At 44.3% G+C, this 13189-nt stretch overlaps 1 protein-coding gene across 3 annotated transcripts; it reads right to left on the bottom strand.

The window, feature by feature from the left end:
* Positions 1-458: 458 nt before the first annotated feature.
* Positions 459-12619, bottom strand: LOC125512898 (two-component response regulator ORR29-like). 3 transcript variants are annotated; one of them, XM_087528926.1, is made up of 8 exons: positions 11923-12619; positions 3885-4100; positions 3587-3742; positions 3340-3504; positions 2207-2350; positions 2033-2109; positions 1113-1265; positions 459-1018 (listed from the first exon to the last, which is right to left on the bottom strand). In XM_087528926.1, the coding sequence occupies exons 2-8, from the start codon at positions 4066-4068 to the stop codon at positions 674-676; spliced, it is 1224 nt and encodes a 407-aa protein (XP_087385052.1). In that variant the 5' UTR covers positions 4069-4100; positions 11923-12619; the 3' UTR covers positions 459-673. The 3 variants fall into 3 exon arrangements, with proteins under 3 accessions (XP_087385052.1, XP_087385051.1, XP_048533923.2); XM_087528925.1 differs by lacking the exon at positions 11923-12619 and adding an exon at positions 6300-6804; XM_048677966.2 differs by lacking the exon at positions 11923-12619 and adding an exon at positions 6300-6801 and having other exon boundaries at positions 463-1018; positions 3340-3501.
* Between the last annotated feature and the right edge of the window lie 570 nt (positions 12620-13189).

Here is a 13189-nt window from a genome sequence, read left to right on the forward strand (position 1 = left end):
GGGCCCTAGAATCTGGAAGCAGGCCTGCCTGGACAACTCGGCGAGTGACAGGGCCTCTCCATGTCAGACCGAGTGAGCAGTGGGAAAGAAGGCCGTTGAGTGCACCGCAGCCGGTATGATAGCCGGACAACATCGTGAGCTATAGGAACAGGCGGCAGGCGCTCGGCGTTGCTGGTGGCCGAGGGCGGCGACACGCGAATGGAGCCCTTGGCTGGTACTTTCCCATATAGAGAGAGATCGAGGTGGCGCGCTCGAAGCAGCCAAGCGGTAGCGCGCAACTGACCCTACGGGTGGAGCTGGGTTCGTCGGCGACCTGGATGTCCATGAGGGACGCCTAATCGTCTTTTTCGTCCAAACTGGTACGATGTCGTTCTGACTCATGATTAATTTACAAGGATAGTGAACTAGTATATCTAGTATAAATCGGAGAGTAAGCTATCTTGTTTCTTAGTTTTGAGCACTCACGATTCAATCTTTTTGGAATGTCCTGGTAAATCTTTCAAAGAAAATAATGACACTTTGATTAGGCCCCTAATATTACCGACTCGGCTCTGCATGTTAATCTTCAACTCACCATAGAGTCTAGTGAGATTTTAGGTCCATACTCAATAATATCTAGTTTTTTTTAAAGATAAGGCAACAATAATATCTAGTTGAATCAAGGTATCTCCACTTAATCAGAATCCTCTGAATCTGGATAGTCTACAAGGCCCTCAACTGGAACCTTACTTATGTTGGAGACTTGGTCATCATGATAATTGTTCCTGAATGTGATTGCTTGTGCAGCTCTTGAATTGTATGTTTGAGCAGCAACTTGATCATGACTAGATGAATTTGAGCCATTAGCTTCATCAACGATGCCATCTTCTCCTGTTATATGTCCTATAACTTCACATGGTTCGTCACTAGAAGGACCATTGGAATACTGGAACTCGTCAAAAGCAGCCCCAAGTTGTAAGGCTCTTCGCATTGCTGCAGATACATCAGCGCCTTGAGTGTCTCCAAACAAGCTTGGCATCTGAGATGAATTAGAAAGACTAATTAATCACTGAAGTGTTAACTTTATTTCCTGAGTAATATAATATATAAATAATTTTCCATTGTTAGCTCACCATTGTTCTTTGGACATCGTCGTCTGAATGATAGCCCGACATGTAAGGGATTGTATGACGAGTCTTCACGGATTTAGAACTTGAGGCACAATTCCCGTAGCTATCCATAAACATTGCCATGTTTTGTTCCCTTTCCATACGTTTTCGATGTTTCTTGAAAGAGAAAAGTATGTTTTTGGTCCCTCAAGTTCTCTAAAAGTATATACTTGGTCCCATAAGATTTTTTTGGTATATATTTGGTCCCGCAAGTCTCAAAACCGGATAAGTTTGGTCCAAAACCAGATTTTGAGCACGTTGATTGGGGTTTGATCGGGTTTGGCCACGTTGACCAGATTTGACTGGTGAACAATAAATTCAAGAAAAATAGGAAACAAATTCAAAAAATCTGAAATTTTGTGACAACCAACATGCTTGTCAGAATCAACATGCTTTTAAATTTACTGGTCATCATTCAAACCTGGTCAACCTGGTCAAACCCAGTCAATGTGCTTAAAATCTAGTTTTGGACCAAACTTATCTGGTTTTGAGACTTGAAGGACCAAATGTATACCAAAAAACCTTAAGGGACTAAGTCTATACTTTTGGGGAACTTGAGGGACCAAAAACATACTTTTCTCTTCTTGAAAATATAAAATACACAATTATTAGTAGACAATCATTCAAAGATGAAAACTTTAGCTTCATAAATTAGGTACTAGAAAACACTATATAATATCAGGCCTTTCGTTTTGTTGTTCAATTCAAAAATTTGGGTTCACTGTTCATCTGTATTGTTAACTTATAAACGAAAGCATTTTATATTATTTCTTCTAATACAAGACACTTTGGCTTGTTTCAGTCAAATTACATGTTTGACTTAGCTCATTTGAAATGACTCCATACATGCTCCAGAGTTCAATAAATGTGTACTGGGAACACACCTGCAGATGCGCAGAAATTTGTTTCCTCGTAACAGTATCCACGTTCATGATTATCTTTATCTTGCTGGGTGATGCATCTGAAATGAATTAACAGGTATAATTTCATATTATCGATTTTAAATCGAGAAGGCTAATCCTGAAGTGAAAGTGCTTGGGCCTAAGATGGGTAGTTACTTGCTCCAAGTATTTGAAGAGCATATAAAAACTTGCTCTCCAGGAAAGGTATCCATTTGAAATGAGTGGTCGTTTTAGTTCCATCCTTTTGCTGTGCTACAGACTCTCCAACTTCTTCTCCATCTTGCGCTTTATCTCCAACACCTGCGTGTGCACAATATAATACTTTAATATTTGCAGTTTCATGTTTTCGTGCAATCCAAAGGAAGGCAAGACTTATTTTACTTGACACAATTCAGGTTACTACCACATTGAGAAAATTAATATAATGTTCTGGAAAGCATGCACTAAGACAGACGTCTCTAACTTGTACTACTATTACATATAGCTAATTGCACGTTCATAAACGGAGGCATACATATTCTAGTGACTCAACAGTCAACACTCATATCCGACATATACCTTACACCCAACATATTCTAATGTAGGAGGTGACTTGATTTGATTTGACTGAGTTAATGCAAAATATTTGATTTGATTTGATTGAGTTAATGTAAAAGATTTGCTTTGATTTTTGATTTGCCCATGTCCGATGTATAGCTAGAATGACCAATTTAATTTGATTGAGTTAATGCAATTATCTTACACCCACCAAGAGAGGCATTGCAAAATATTTAATTTGATTTGATTGAGTTAATGCATGCCATGGGCGAGGGGAGGCTTCACCAATGAACATGCGACACCAACTCACCTTATTGGTAGAGACTCATTCCATTTCAAAGCACCTATCTTTTGAACCTCTTAAACTTTTGCCAAAAAGTAATGGCCCTTCTACATTTGTGGGGGGGGGGGGGGGGGGGGTCAAATTGATGGCTAAAGTTTGACACAAAATGTGTGTTCTTGAAAACATGGAAGGAAATAGTAATTATTTGCCTTGGTGAAGAAAAAGAGATAGACATGAAAATAATTGAAGAGAAGCAACGATATTTTACTCTTACTCTTATGTTTCGTGCCAATCTATAAAAAGAAATCTACTTTGAAATGGATGTATTGTACTCCAAAGACTGATTGGATTGGCCATGTGAAAAATTGTACATTAAAATAGATTTTCAATGAACCATTAGATTATAGTGTTAAGATATTTTCTAGAAACTATAAGCATAAATACTTTGTCATAAGATGTTAATTTCAACCTTGAAACAGATACTTCATCCTGTTCAGCCTAAGAACTTTTACATCAAGATGTTGCCACATATTGTGAATGGTAGTAGCATCAAGAGGCTTCTTCGCCAAAAAACGAGCACCAAGTTCAATAGATCTCTTCATTGTGTACATTGTTGTATCTGCTGACATCACTGCTTTAAAAAAATAAGACTTATCAATGTCGCATAAAAGAAGATGCGTGTGCATGCAGTTGGAGACAATTATTAGTGAACATACTGATCACTTGAAGGTTTCGATGCATATCTTTGGCTGCTTCCAGGAACTGAAAGCCATTCAACTCTTCCATGTCCACCGCTGCTATGACAAAATCAACATCATGTGCTTTCTTTTCAAGAATACCGAGCGCTTCTATGGGACTTGTATAGACTGCCACTGGAAAACAAGATCAACTTCACTATCTGAATGTAATGGCATCTCAAAACATGAGAAGAAATGGTTTCCATGAAACGTTGAAAATGTATATTTTCATAAACATGAAGATAGTTCCTCTTTCATGGGATGTAGAAAACCTTACCATAATAGTTCAATTCAGAGAGCATGGATTTTGCAGAGTTGGCATGGAACTCATCTTCATCAATGACCATCACGCTGAGCGCATCTGAGGGCCTTCCTTCTGCTCTTTCTGCCATGGGGTTTCTCAAACCTAGAGCTCTATTTGCTTCTATTTTTCTGTATGCGTGAATGTGGCAATTGGGCATTGGTGGCTATTTATAGCTCAACAACGTTTCTTCTGTTTCACACAGTCATGTTTATATAATATAAAAAAATTAATACATTGCTATTTAAAAATGCAAAAGAGATAATAGCACAAAGTGGGCAGGTGTGGTCCATGCATCCTATAAGGTGACACACATGGTGGGATAGAATCTGACACAACAATAATTGAATCACCCCCCCCCCCCTCTCCCAAAAAAAGAGTTACCACCAAATGTAGATTGTTCAATAACCACGAAAGTACTAGCTACATAATATGTTTCAAATAATACAAACCAAGCACACATGTATGTACGGAAATGATATGTTTCACCTAAAGTAGTGGAGAAAATCTATGTGTACACTTGTATTTATATTTGTTTATAGAAGGCATCGAATTCCAAAACGACAAAGCGTAATGACATAACACATCACATGGATGCGACGACAACGTAAAAACAAAACCATAATTATAACACCATTTTTCGGAGGAGCTGCACTCAGCGGCGATTCTACATGTATGTTGTGGGGTCAGCTAACCGCAAAACTTTTTTGTATTGCAAGATTATTCTATTTGTATTTGTGCAAAAAAAAAAAGGATGTTTCAAAGTGATCAGTGCACTTGAAACCACAACTCTTTGGTGCTGTCGCAGTCACCGGCGGCACAAATCAAAATGACAAAGTCATGTCGCATGGATGTGAACACAATGTAGTGGCGAGATCAAAGTTATAATCACATTCTCCTAAAGAGTTGTAATATCGTTGAAACAATGGACATAGAGTCAGTGTTCAGTGTGACCCTCAAATTTTAGAATTAAAGAACATTACTTTCAGAGGTGATTTCCTACGTGAGGTCCATAAGTCTACGCCCCTCAACCACCAATGGATCTCAAACATAATAGAGTACTCTACTTTACGTACTAGTTGATCATGGCCAAGGAGTCTAACATGGTCTCCTAAATTGTGAATAGTGAAATTTGGTATGGATGGCTGGAAACTAGATTTGGTACACAATGGGCGGTGCCGTTTGAATGGTCTGATGTCATTGGTCAGCAGATATCCAATATGGGTGGCCAAAAGTTAGAATGGATCCAAAGTGGGTTGCATCCTTTGGACTATCAGATGTCACCGGTCAGCAGATATCGGCTATGGCTAGTCAAAAGTTAGAATGGCGACAATGTGGGCTGCACCCTTTGGATGGTCTGATGTCACCGGTCAGCAGATATCTGGTATGGGTGGTCAGAAGTTAGAATGGATACAAAATGGGCTGCACTCTTTAGATGTTTGTGACATCAGTTGCACTACATTAACTATAGTGTATATGGTCTCACACCCTCAACCACCAATGGATCTCAAATAAATGAACCTAGCTCTTGTTTTTAACCAAATCATGTTCTGTAGATCCATGGTTTCACATTTACACATGGTTGTCTCTTTATAACATGTGTCCAGTCATATTTCTCCATGCAGGAACAAGTGAATGTTTGTCGCACTGGCTTTTGGTGTATATGCATACCACCTTCTTTTTAGAAAAAAAGGCCAAGGCCCGGCATTAAATCAATGAAGCCCTTACGGACCGATATGCCAAGAAAGCAACACAAAACAGAGAAAGAACAGAGCAACACAACAGCTCAAGATACAAGACACACAAGAAACAACTAATCCGCCGCTGCCGCGAACGTGTCGAAGAGGAGGGAAACCATGGAGGGTGATCCAACACCGGAGGAAGCCCGTTTGTCGTCAAGACCCCGAGAACACACACGGCTGGCACACCCTCTAGTTCTGCCTCCGAAGAGGGCACACCCTACCCTCTCGCCCTAGCTCGTAGGGCGCCGCGCCGTCGGAAGGCGGAGATGCTCTACCTGAGCACGTGTGGACATGGCACATCCGGTGGCCTAAAGGGATGAAGACAGGAATGAGTGCCTCACCTCGCAGAGCCACCATACACAGGCACCACTCGCTGTTGGCACAAATTGCAGCATAAGACCCAGGTTGTCGAACTAGAGGCAAAGAAGAGGCCGGGAAAAAATGGCATCCACCCCTGCCACTAGAGTGTTGCCCCATGAGGAACACCGGCTGCCATGGCGGCCAAACTTCAGCACAAGAGCCGAGCCTGCCACCCTGCTGTCCAAAGGCGGCGCCATCAAGAAGGTGACAACGCCGGAGCGCTACCGCCGCCCAAATGGAGGATTTCAAACTTTCATCGGGGACACATGGGGGAGGGAAAGGGATGTACCTCGGTGTCGCCCAGAAGAGGGAAAATGCGCCCGCTGCGTCGTCGACGTCGTGGCCGTCACCGCCGGCCAAGGGTTTCCCCCAGTCCGCTCCCTTGACCCTAAGCACACCACCCAGCCTGTAGGCCCGACGAACCAGAGGACGCCTGAGTCCTGAGCAGATGGGGCTCGCCGGGCCGCGCGCGGAGATGCCGCCCTCTCTAGATCCGGCGCAGGGAACCGGCAGAGTCGGCTCCCGCACCGAGCCCCCGACCACCGCCTCCTCGTTGCCCGTGCAACCAAGGATGCGTCTCCGTGTGCGGGTGACCGCCGCCTACTGCCATGCACGCGCCGCCCTCGCCGCTAGGGACGCCGCCCCAGATCCAACGCCCTACACGAACCATGGGGCGGAGAGGAGCCGCACCGCCACCTTCCTCGGTGGTCGCACGGCCCAGCCGGCGACCCCTCAGGTAGCGGCGAGAAGGGGGATGGGGAGGGGGAGGTGGTGCACGACGCTAGGGTTTTGCCCCCGGGTCGCCACCGAGGGGCGACGCCAGGGAGGGGAGAAGCCGATCACCTCATATGCATACCACTTCCCAATGTAGATTTTCCTTTTGAATTACTGATCAAACACCCTTATACAACTACGAAGATATCACGGATGGAGACTCTATTATATTTTCTTCTCTGAGAAACACAGTACAAAGGCAGACGTTTACATACTTGCACGAACACTCGCCCATATAAACACACACTCATAGCCTATCCCTATGATCACCTTCAAGAGACAAGACCAACAAATCTTAAGACTAAATTTCTCGGATGAGCCAACAAATAGATAATTATCATAATATTTCTTCCGCAGATAAGGTAAGCATCATTACTATCAGGAAAAATGAGCTGCAACATTTCCTTCGATAAATGCACAGTGACTCGTGTCTGTTGTATATAGTGTCGGATAGGAAACTTTATATGGCACATATGTGTACTGTAGCTATGAGCATGTAACTGATGAGATGCTTTAATAAATATTTTTCCGTAAATGCATGACCACTATTATAGTTTGGTACATTAGAAACATGCAAAAACGTACACCACAATGGCTGGGGCACTTGTGGCCGTAATGAGGTATCGTCGGTACCCATGTCTGACGTGTATGCCAAACCAAAAAAAAAAGCAGCGCGGCTCGCCTCCACCATTGCTCACGGCGAGCTCGTGTTCGTTTGGGCCACACCCACCAGTGGAGTTGGAGTCCTTAGCTTCCTGTGTAGAGAGCGGAGAGGATAATGGGTTATGTTGGACACCATGGACCACCTGTAGAGGAAGGAGGCTCACCTATGTCACTTCATCGGCACCGTCGTCTAGAGAGTCCTTCAGCCTATTGAGAGACAACAAGCTACTGATCACACCGTTATAGGATCTCAAGTGGCTCGCCGAGGAGGCCACCTCCCTGACCTCAAGAAGCTCGCCCTGAGGAGAGAGAGATATAGAGAGAAATGGTGGTGGTGGTGCACGATCTGGTCAGCGGTGCGGTGTGGGTCATTCTGCGAAATATATACCATCCTTGAAATGGGTCTATTGGGTCGATATATTTGCACAGTGGTCTATCTATCATCAATTTTTATGCGAATGACCACATTGCAAATGGTGAACAAGTACATATTTTGTCTATCGATCATATGCCACACACAAGCGTTTCTAAACAACAGTGTGCAATGTTTCTTGCACACATTTCTGATGCCTTAAGTGTGCGACACGCGGTGCTAATAGGTATATTCTGTAGTAGTAGCCATGGTAGGCACAGACCTAGTCATCCATGTACAACTTCGGTTGTTCATCTTTATGTAAATATGCTAGTTAAAATTTAAGAAATGATGACGATTGATGAAAGTTCAGATACTATTTTCATGTGACTAATTTCTTTTTAAAATATGTGAATCAACGATTGATGACTTTGATTGCATGCATATTTTTGGACAACGATTTATAACAAGTATAGGCTGGGAGCTCAATCGATTTTATTGCCAACTTGCCATATTTTAATTCCAATACTCTGAATCATGAACCAACAAAAATAATATCCAATTAAAGGCGAGTAAAAGAATTCCTTGAAAAATTGGAGATGGATTATATATGTTTTCCTAAAAAAGTGTACATAATAGACATTGCCTGCCCATCTGCGCGGGCAATTCTACTAGTTGCCTGCCCATATATGAACTTTAGATGCACACTCTCAGGAGCCAATGGTGGAAGTTGCTGCCCTGTCATCGTGATGGTTCTAGAATTTGAAAACTGCACAAAACATGGCAAGGTACAATAAATTTGTTCCAAGTTGTCCTTAGTTGAAATATATTGGTGAATACCTTTACGCAATTTCTATTATTCGCTTTTGTGGGAAAAATGATAATTAGCTTCAGCCGATTCTCCGGCTCTGGCTGGCCGAAATTCTTTGACCCGGTGACGCGCAAGATTCTTTTCAGCAATATCCTTGCCAAATCTCTTTGTCAACGAGGAGTTTGGTGGTGCGAGGCCAACAGACATTATACATATGACCGCTGAGACTAAGGAGGGCTACAGATTTCAGACAGTTGTGGAATGCATGGTATTCGACATCAGTCTCTGATGATCAAACTTACAATAGGCTATGAAGAATAGTGAAAACAATGAAGGGAAATCAACTTAGTCCTTGATGCACTCTATCCACTACCTGTTAGAGATTCTTAATAAAATGGAATCTACCAACTGGAAGATGAGAGAAGAAATAAACTGCATTTCCACAACATGAGAACAACCAGATAAGAGAATCAAACCCCAAGTGAGCTTGCATTGATGATACAAACATCGTGTGGTAACTATTGTATTGTCACCATCAGTTACATGGTTATTAGTTTTGGTGGAACAACAGTCATTCTGAACTACACCGGAGTGCAACACAAACTGAATACTTACAGATTCAAAAAGGGTGGCATACTCTGGCAGTCAAACAAGGCACATAGACTCAATTTTCATTGTACATAGCCATGTCCTCACCCAATTTCTATTTTGCGATAATGGAAAGACGGCAATGTTCTGACCAATCATGACGCATTTTAAGACTTCGACCAATTGGAAACTGTTTTCGTGAGTTGCACTCATCAACCAACGCAACCAGAACAGGATGAAATGCAAGAAACTAAATCTAGCGATAATGGCCAACACAGGGCCACCATTACAGACTAACAAAAGGCTTAACACCTACATGACGACCGAGGACACATCTTTGTAGCCATTAATGGTGGAAGCTCCAGGGCCTCGTGCGTCAGGAGGATCCTTCTGGAAACTGAGATCTGCACAAAACATGAAAGTGTACGATAAGTTTGGTACCAAGATGTTTTTGTTCAATCGTGCCAAAGATCAGCAGCTAGTATCATAACAACCCCTGCCGTTATGTATCTGCAGATATCAAATTTGAGATGTAAATTCAATGGCTGTATCTGCGGACACATCTAACTTTTTTTAAATATGTACCTACAGACTGAGACTGACAAGGATCGGAACAAAGACGGGAAGTTTCTGATTTTACAGAAGGAAAGACGTACAGAACCAGTTTCAAGACCAAGAAGAGATCAAATGAACATGTTTAAAGCAAAGAATATGAAGTGAAATTCAGGCATACACCGAACATTCAAGCAGCAACATGACTATTTCTTCAGACCTAAATGACCACAATCCTTACATGGTCATAATACAATCCAATTCTAAATACAAGAGATCACCATCGTTATATCAAACAAGTCAACCTAGGATGAGGTGAACTAAGTGACTGCCTTGGTGTCCTTGGACACGTGCGTGGTTGGCGACTTCGTCGGGGATGACGAGGCAGATGGGTGTCTGAATCACGCAGGATTTGAGGGTGGACTCGCAGCGAGTTCGTGAATTACAATGTCAGGCCATGCATGGACAGATTGTAATGGTCCGGTAGAGGCTACTAGATAAATATCCAAGTCCAGTATTATCCATTCATAACTTACAATCTGAGTGCGACTACGACAGCTGATGCTAATATGCTCACGAAGATCCATTCATGAACTCCTACAAGTTTATTCCTTGTTTGGTCATAGTGGGGATGTAAACCGGGTCCCCACTTATCGGTCTAATAGTTCAATAAAGCTCTTTTAGTGGGAAAATGAACTATCGAGTTAAGTAAATCTAACTAAACGGGCCTTGTGGCGTCATTTGTTGCACCATTGACATGCCTAGGTCATAGATATTATACCAGGGGGAAAATTGTATTTTTCTTGTCTGAGTTAACACCATTAGTAACCAAAATTGATGGAATTTCATATTAGGAACAAAACTTCGACCATGTGTCAAATAGGGAGGATTTTATTTTTTCAGGGCCAAATAGGAAACCACATTTTTATTCAGGGTCAAATAAAGAATTCTCTAAAGAAGGAAAAGATAGAATCCTTAGTGAATTTACCACCGCAAGTCCACAACCACCATTTCACCTCCCCAAAGACTCATTGTGGCGAGAAAGAGCCGAGTGACTGGGAAGAGCATTAATGAGATGGTAGGTTTTCGATGGGTGTTTGATGGTTGTCTATCCTTGAGGAGTGTGTTTTTTCAACAAAGAGAGTAATGGAAATTATATACAGACTAACAAACAACCTAGAAAGACACATGTATTTTTTTCAGAAAGGAGGCTTGACCCTCGGCCTCTGCATCATTAGGATCCACACATACATGTGCTAGAACACTGCACAAACAACCAAGGAAAATAAAAATACAGAGAAGCCCCTAGAGGTCCCTGAGCGACGGCCATCTCGCCATCAGCCTTCACCGCTGCCAGAGAAGAGAAGTAAACCACGAACTGAAAAGCACATTTGCAGAAGGCTCCTTTCATGGACCTCAAGAATGCGAAGCTAGAGGCGGTGACAATGACGTTGGGGAACATCGGCTGGAAAAGACCCCGTACTTCTCGAGCCCAGGATCCACCTCGACTGGAAATCGTAACTTGATTCTCGAGCACGAACACACTCAATGAACATGGCATGTTTAGAAAGAAGCAGATAATCACAAGAAACAACTAATCCGCCGCTGCCGCAAACGTGCCGAAGAAGAGGGAAACCATGGAGGGTGATCCAACACTGGAGGAAGCCCGTTTGTTGTCAAGACCCTGAGAACACACATGGCTGGCACGCCCTCTAGTTCTGCCTCCGAAGAGGGCACACCCTATCCTCTCGCCCTAGCTCGTAGGGCGCCGCGCCATCGGAAGGCGGAGATGCTCTACTCGAGCACGTGTGGACATGGCACATCCGGTGGCCTAAAGGGATGAAGACAGGAATGAGTGCCACACCTCGCAGAGCCACCACACACAGGCACCACTCGCCGTTGGCACAAATTGCAGCATAAGACCCAGGTTGTCGAACTAGAGGCAAAGAAGAGGCGGGGAAAAAATGGCATCCACCCCTGCTACTAGAGTGTTGCCCCATGAAGAACACCGGCCGCCATGGCGGCCAAACTTCAGCACAAGAGCCGAGCCTGCCACCCCGCTGTCCAAAGGCGGCGCCTTCGAGAAGGTGACGATGCCGGAGCGCTACTGCCGCCCAAATGGAGGATTTCAAGCTTTCACTAGGGACACATGGGGGAGGGAAAGGGATGTACCTCGGTGTCGCCCAGAAGAGGGAAAACGCGCCGCTGCATCGTCGACGTCGTGGCCGTCACCGCCGGCCAAGGGTTCCCCCAATCCACTCCCTTCACCCTAAGCACACCACCCAGCCTGCAGGCCCGACGAACCAGAGGACACCTGAGTCCTGAGCAGATGGGGCTCGCCGGGCCGCACGTGGAGATGCCGCCCTCTCTAGATCTGGCGCAGGGAACCTGCAGAGTCGGCTCCCGCACCGAGCCCCCGACCACCGCCTCCTCGTTGCCCGCGCAACCAAGGACGCGTCTCCGTGTGCGGGTGACCGCCGCCTACTTCCATGCACGCGCCGCCCTCGCCGGTAGGGCCGTTGCCCCACCAGATCCAACGCCCTACACGAACCATGGGGCGGAGAGGAGCCGCGCCGCCACCTTCCTCGGTGGTCGCACGGCCCAGCCGGCGACCCCTCAGGTAGCGGCGAGAAGGGGGAAGGGGAGGGGGAGGTGGGGCACGACGCTAGGGTTTTGCCCCCAGGTCGCCACCGAGGGGCGACACCAGGGAGGGGAGAAGCCGATCACCTCATATGCATACCACTTCCCAATGTAGATTTTCCTTTTGAATTACTGATCAAACACCCTTATACAACTACGAAGATATCACGGATGGAGACTCTATTATATTTTCTTCTTTGAGAAACACAGTACAAAGGCAGACATTTACATACTTGCACGAACACTCGCCCATATGAACACACACTCATAGCCCATCCCTATGATCACCTTCAAGAGACAAGACCAGCAAATCTTAAGACTAAATTTCTCGGATGAGCCAACAAATAGATAATTATCATAATATTTCTTCTGCAGATAAGGTAAGCATCATTACTATCAGGAAAAATGAGCTGCAACATTTCCTTCCATAAATGCACAGTGACTCGTGTCTGTTGTATATAGTGTCGGACAGGAAACTTTATATGGCACATATGTGTACTGTAGCTATGAGCATGTAACTGATGAGATGCTTTAATAAATATTTTTTCGTAAATGCATGACCACCATTATAGTTTGGTACATCAGAAACATGCAAAAACGTACACCACAATGGCTGGGGCACTTGTGGTCGTAATGAGGTACCGTCAGTACCCATGTCTGACGTGTATGCCAAACCAAAAAAAAAAGCAGCGCGGCTCGCCTCCACCATTGCTCACGGCGAGCTCGTGTTCGTTTGGGCCACACCCACCGGTGGAGTTGGAGTCCTCAGTTTCCTGTGTAGAGAGCGGAGAGGATAATG

This window comes from Triticum urartu, chromosome 6A (genome assembly GCF_056163025.1).
Source record: "Triticum urartu cultivar PI428250 chromosome 6A, HENAU_Tu73, whole genome shotgun sequence".
NCBI lineage: Eukaryota > Viridiplantae > Streptophyta > Magnoliopsida > Poales > Poaceae > Triticum > Triticum urartu.

Coding starts and splice junctions, on each gene's coding strand:
- LOC125512898 (XM_087528926.1), bottom strand. CDS start 4,068: ATGCCCAATTGCCACATTCACGCATACAGAAAAATAGAAGCAAATAGA. Junction 2,351..3,339: donor GATGAAGTATCTGTTTCAAG/GTTGAAATTAAC, acceptor GTGCACACGCAG/GTGTTGGAGATAAAGCGCAA. Junction 1,019..1,112: donor ACGATGTCCAAAGAACAATG/GTGAGCTAACAA, acceptor AATTCATCTCAG/ATGCCAAGCTTGTTTGGAGA.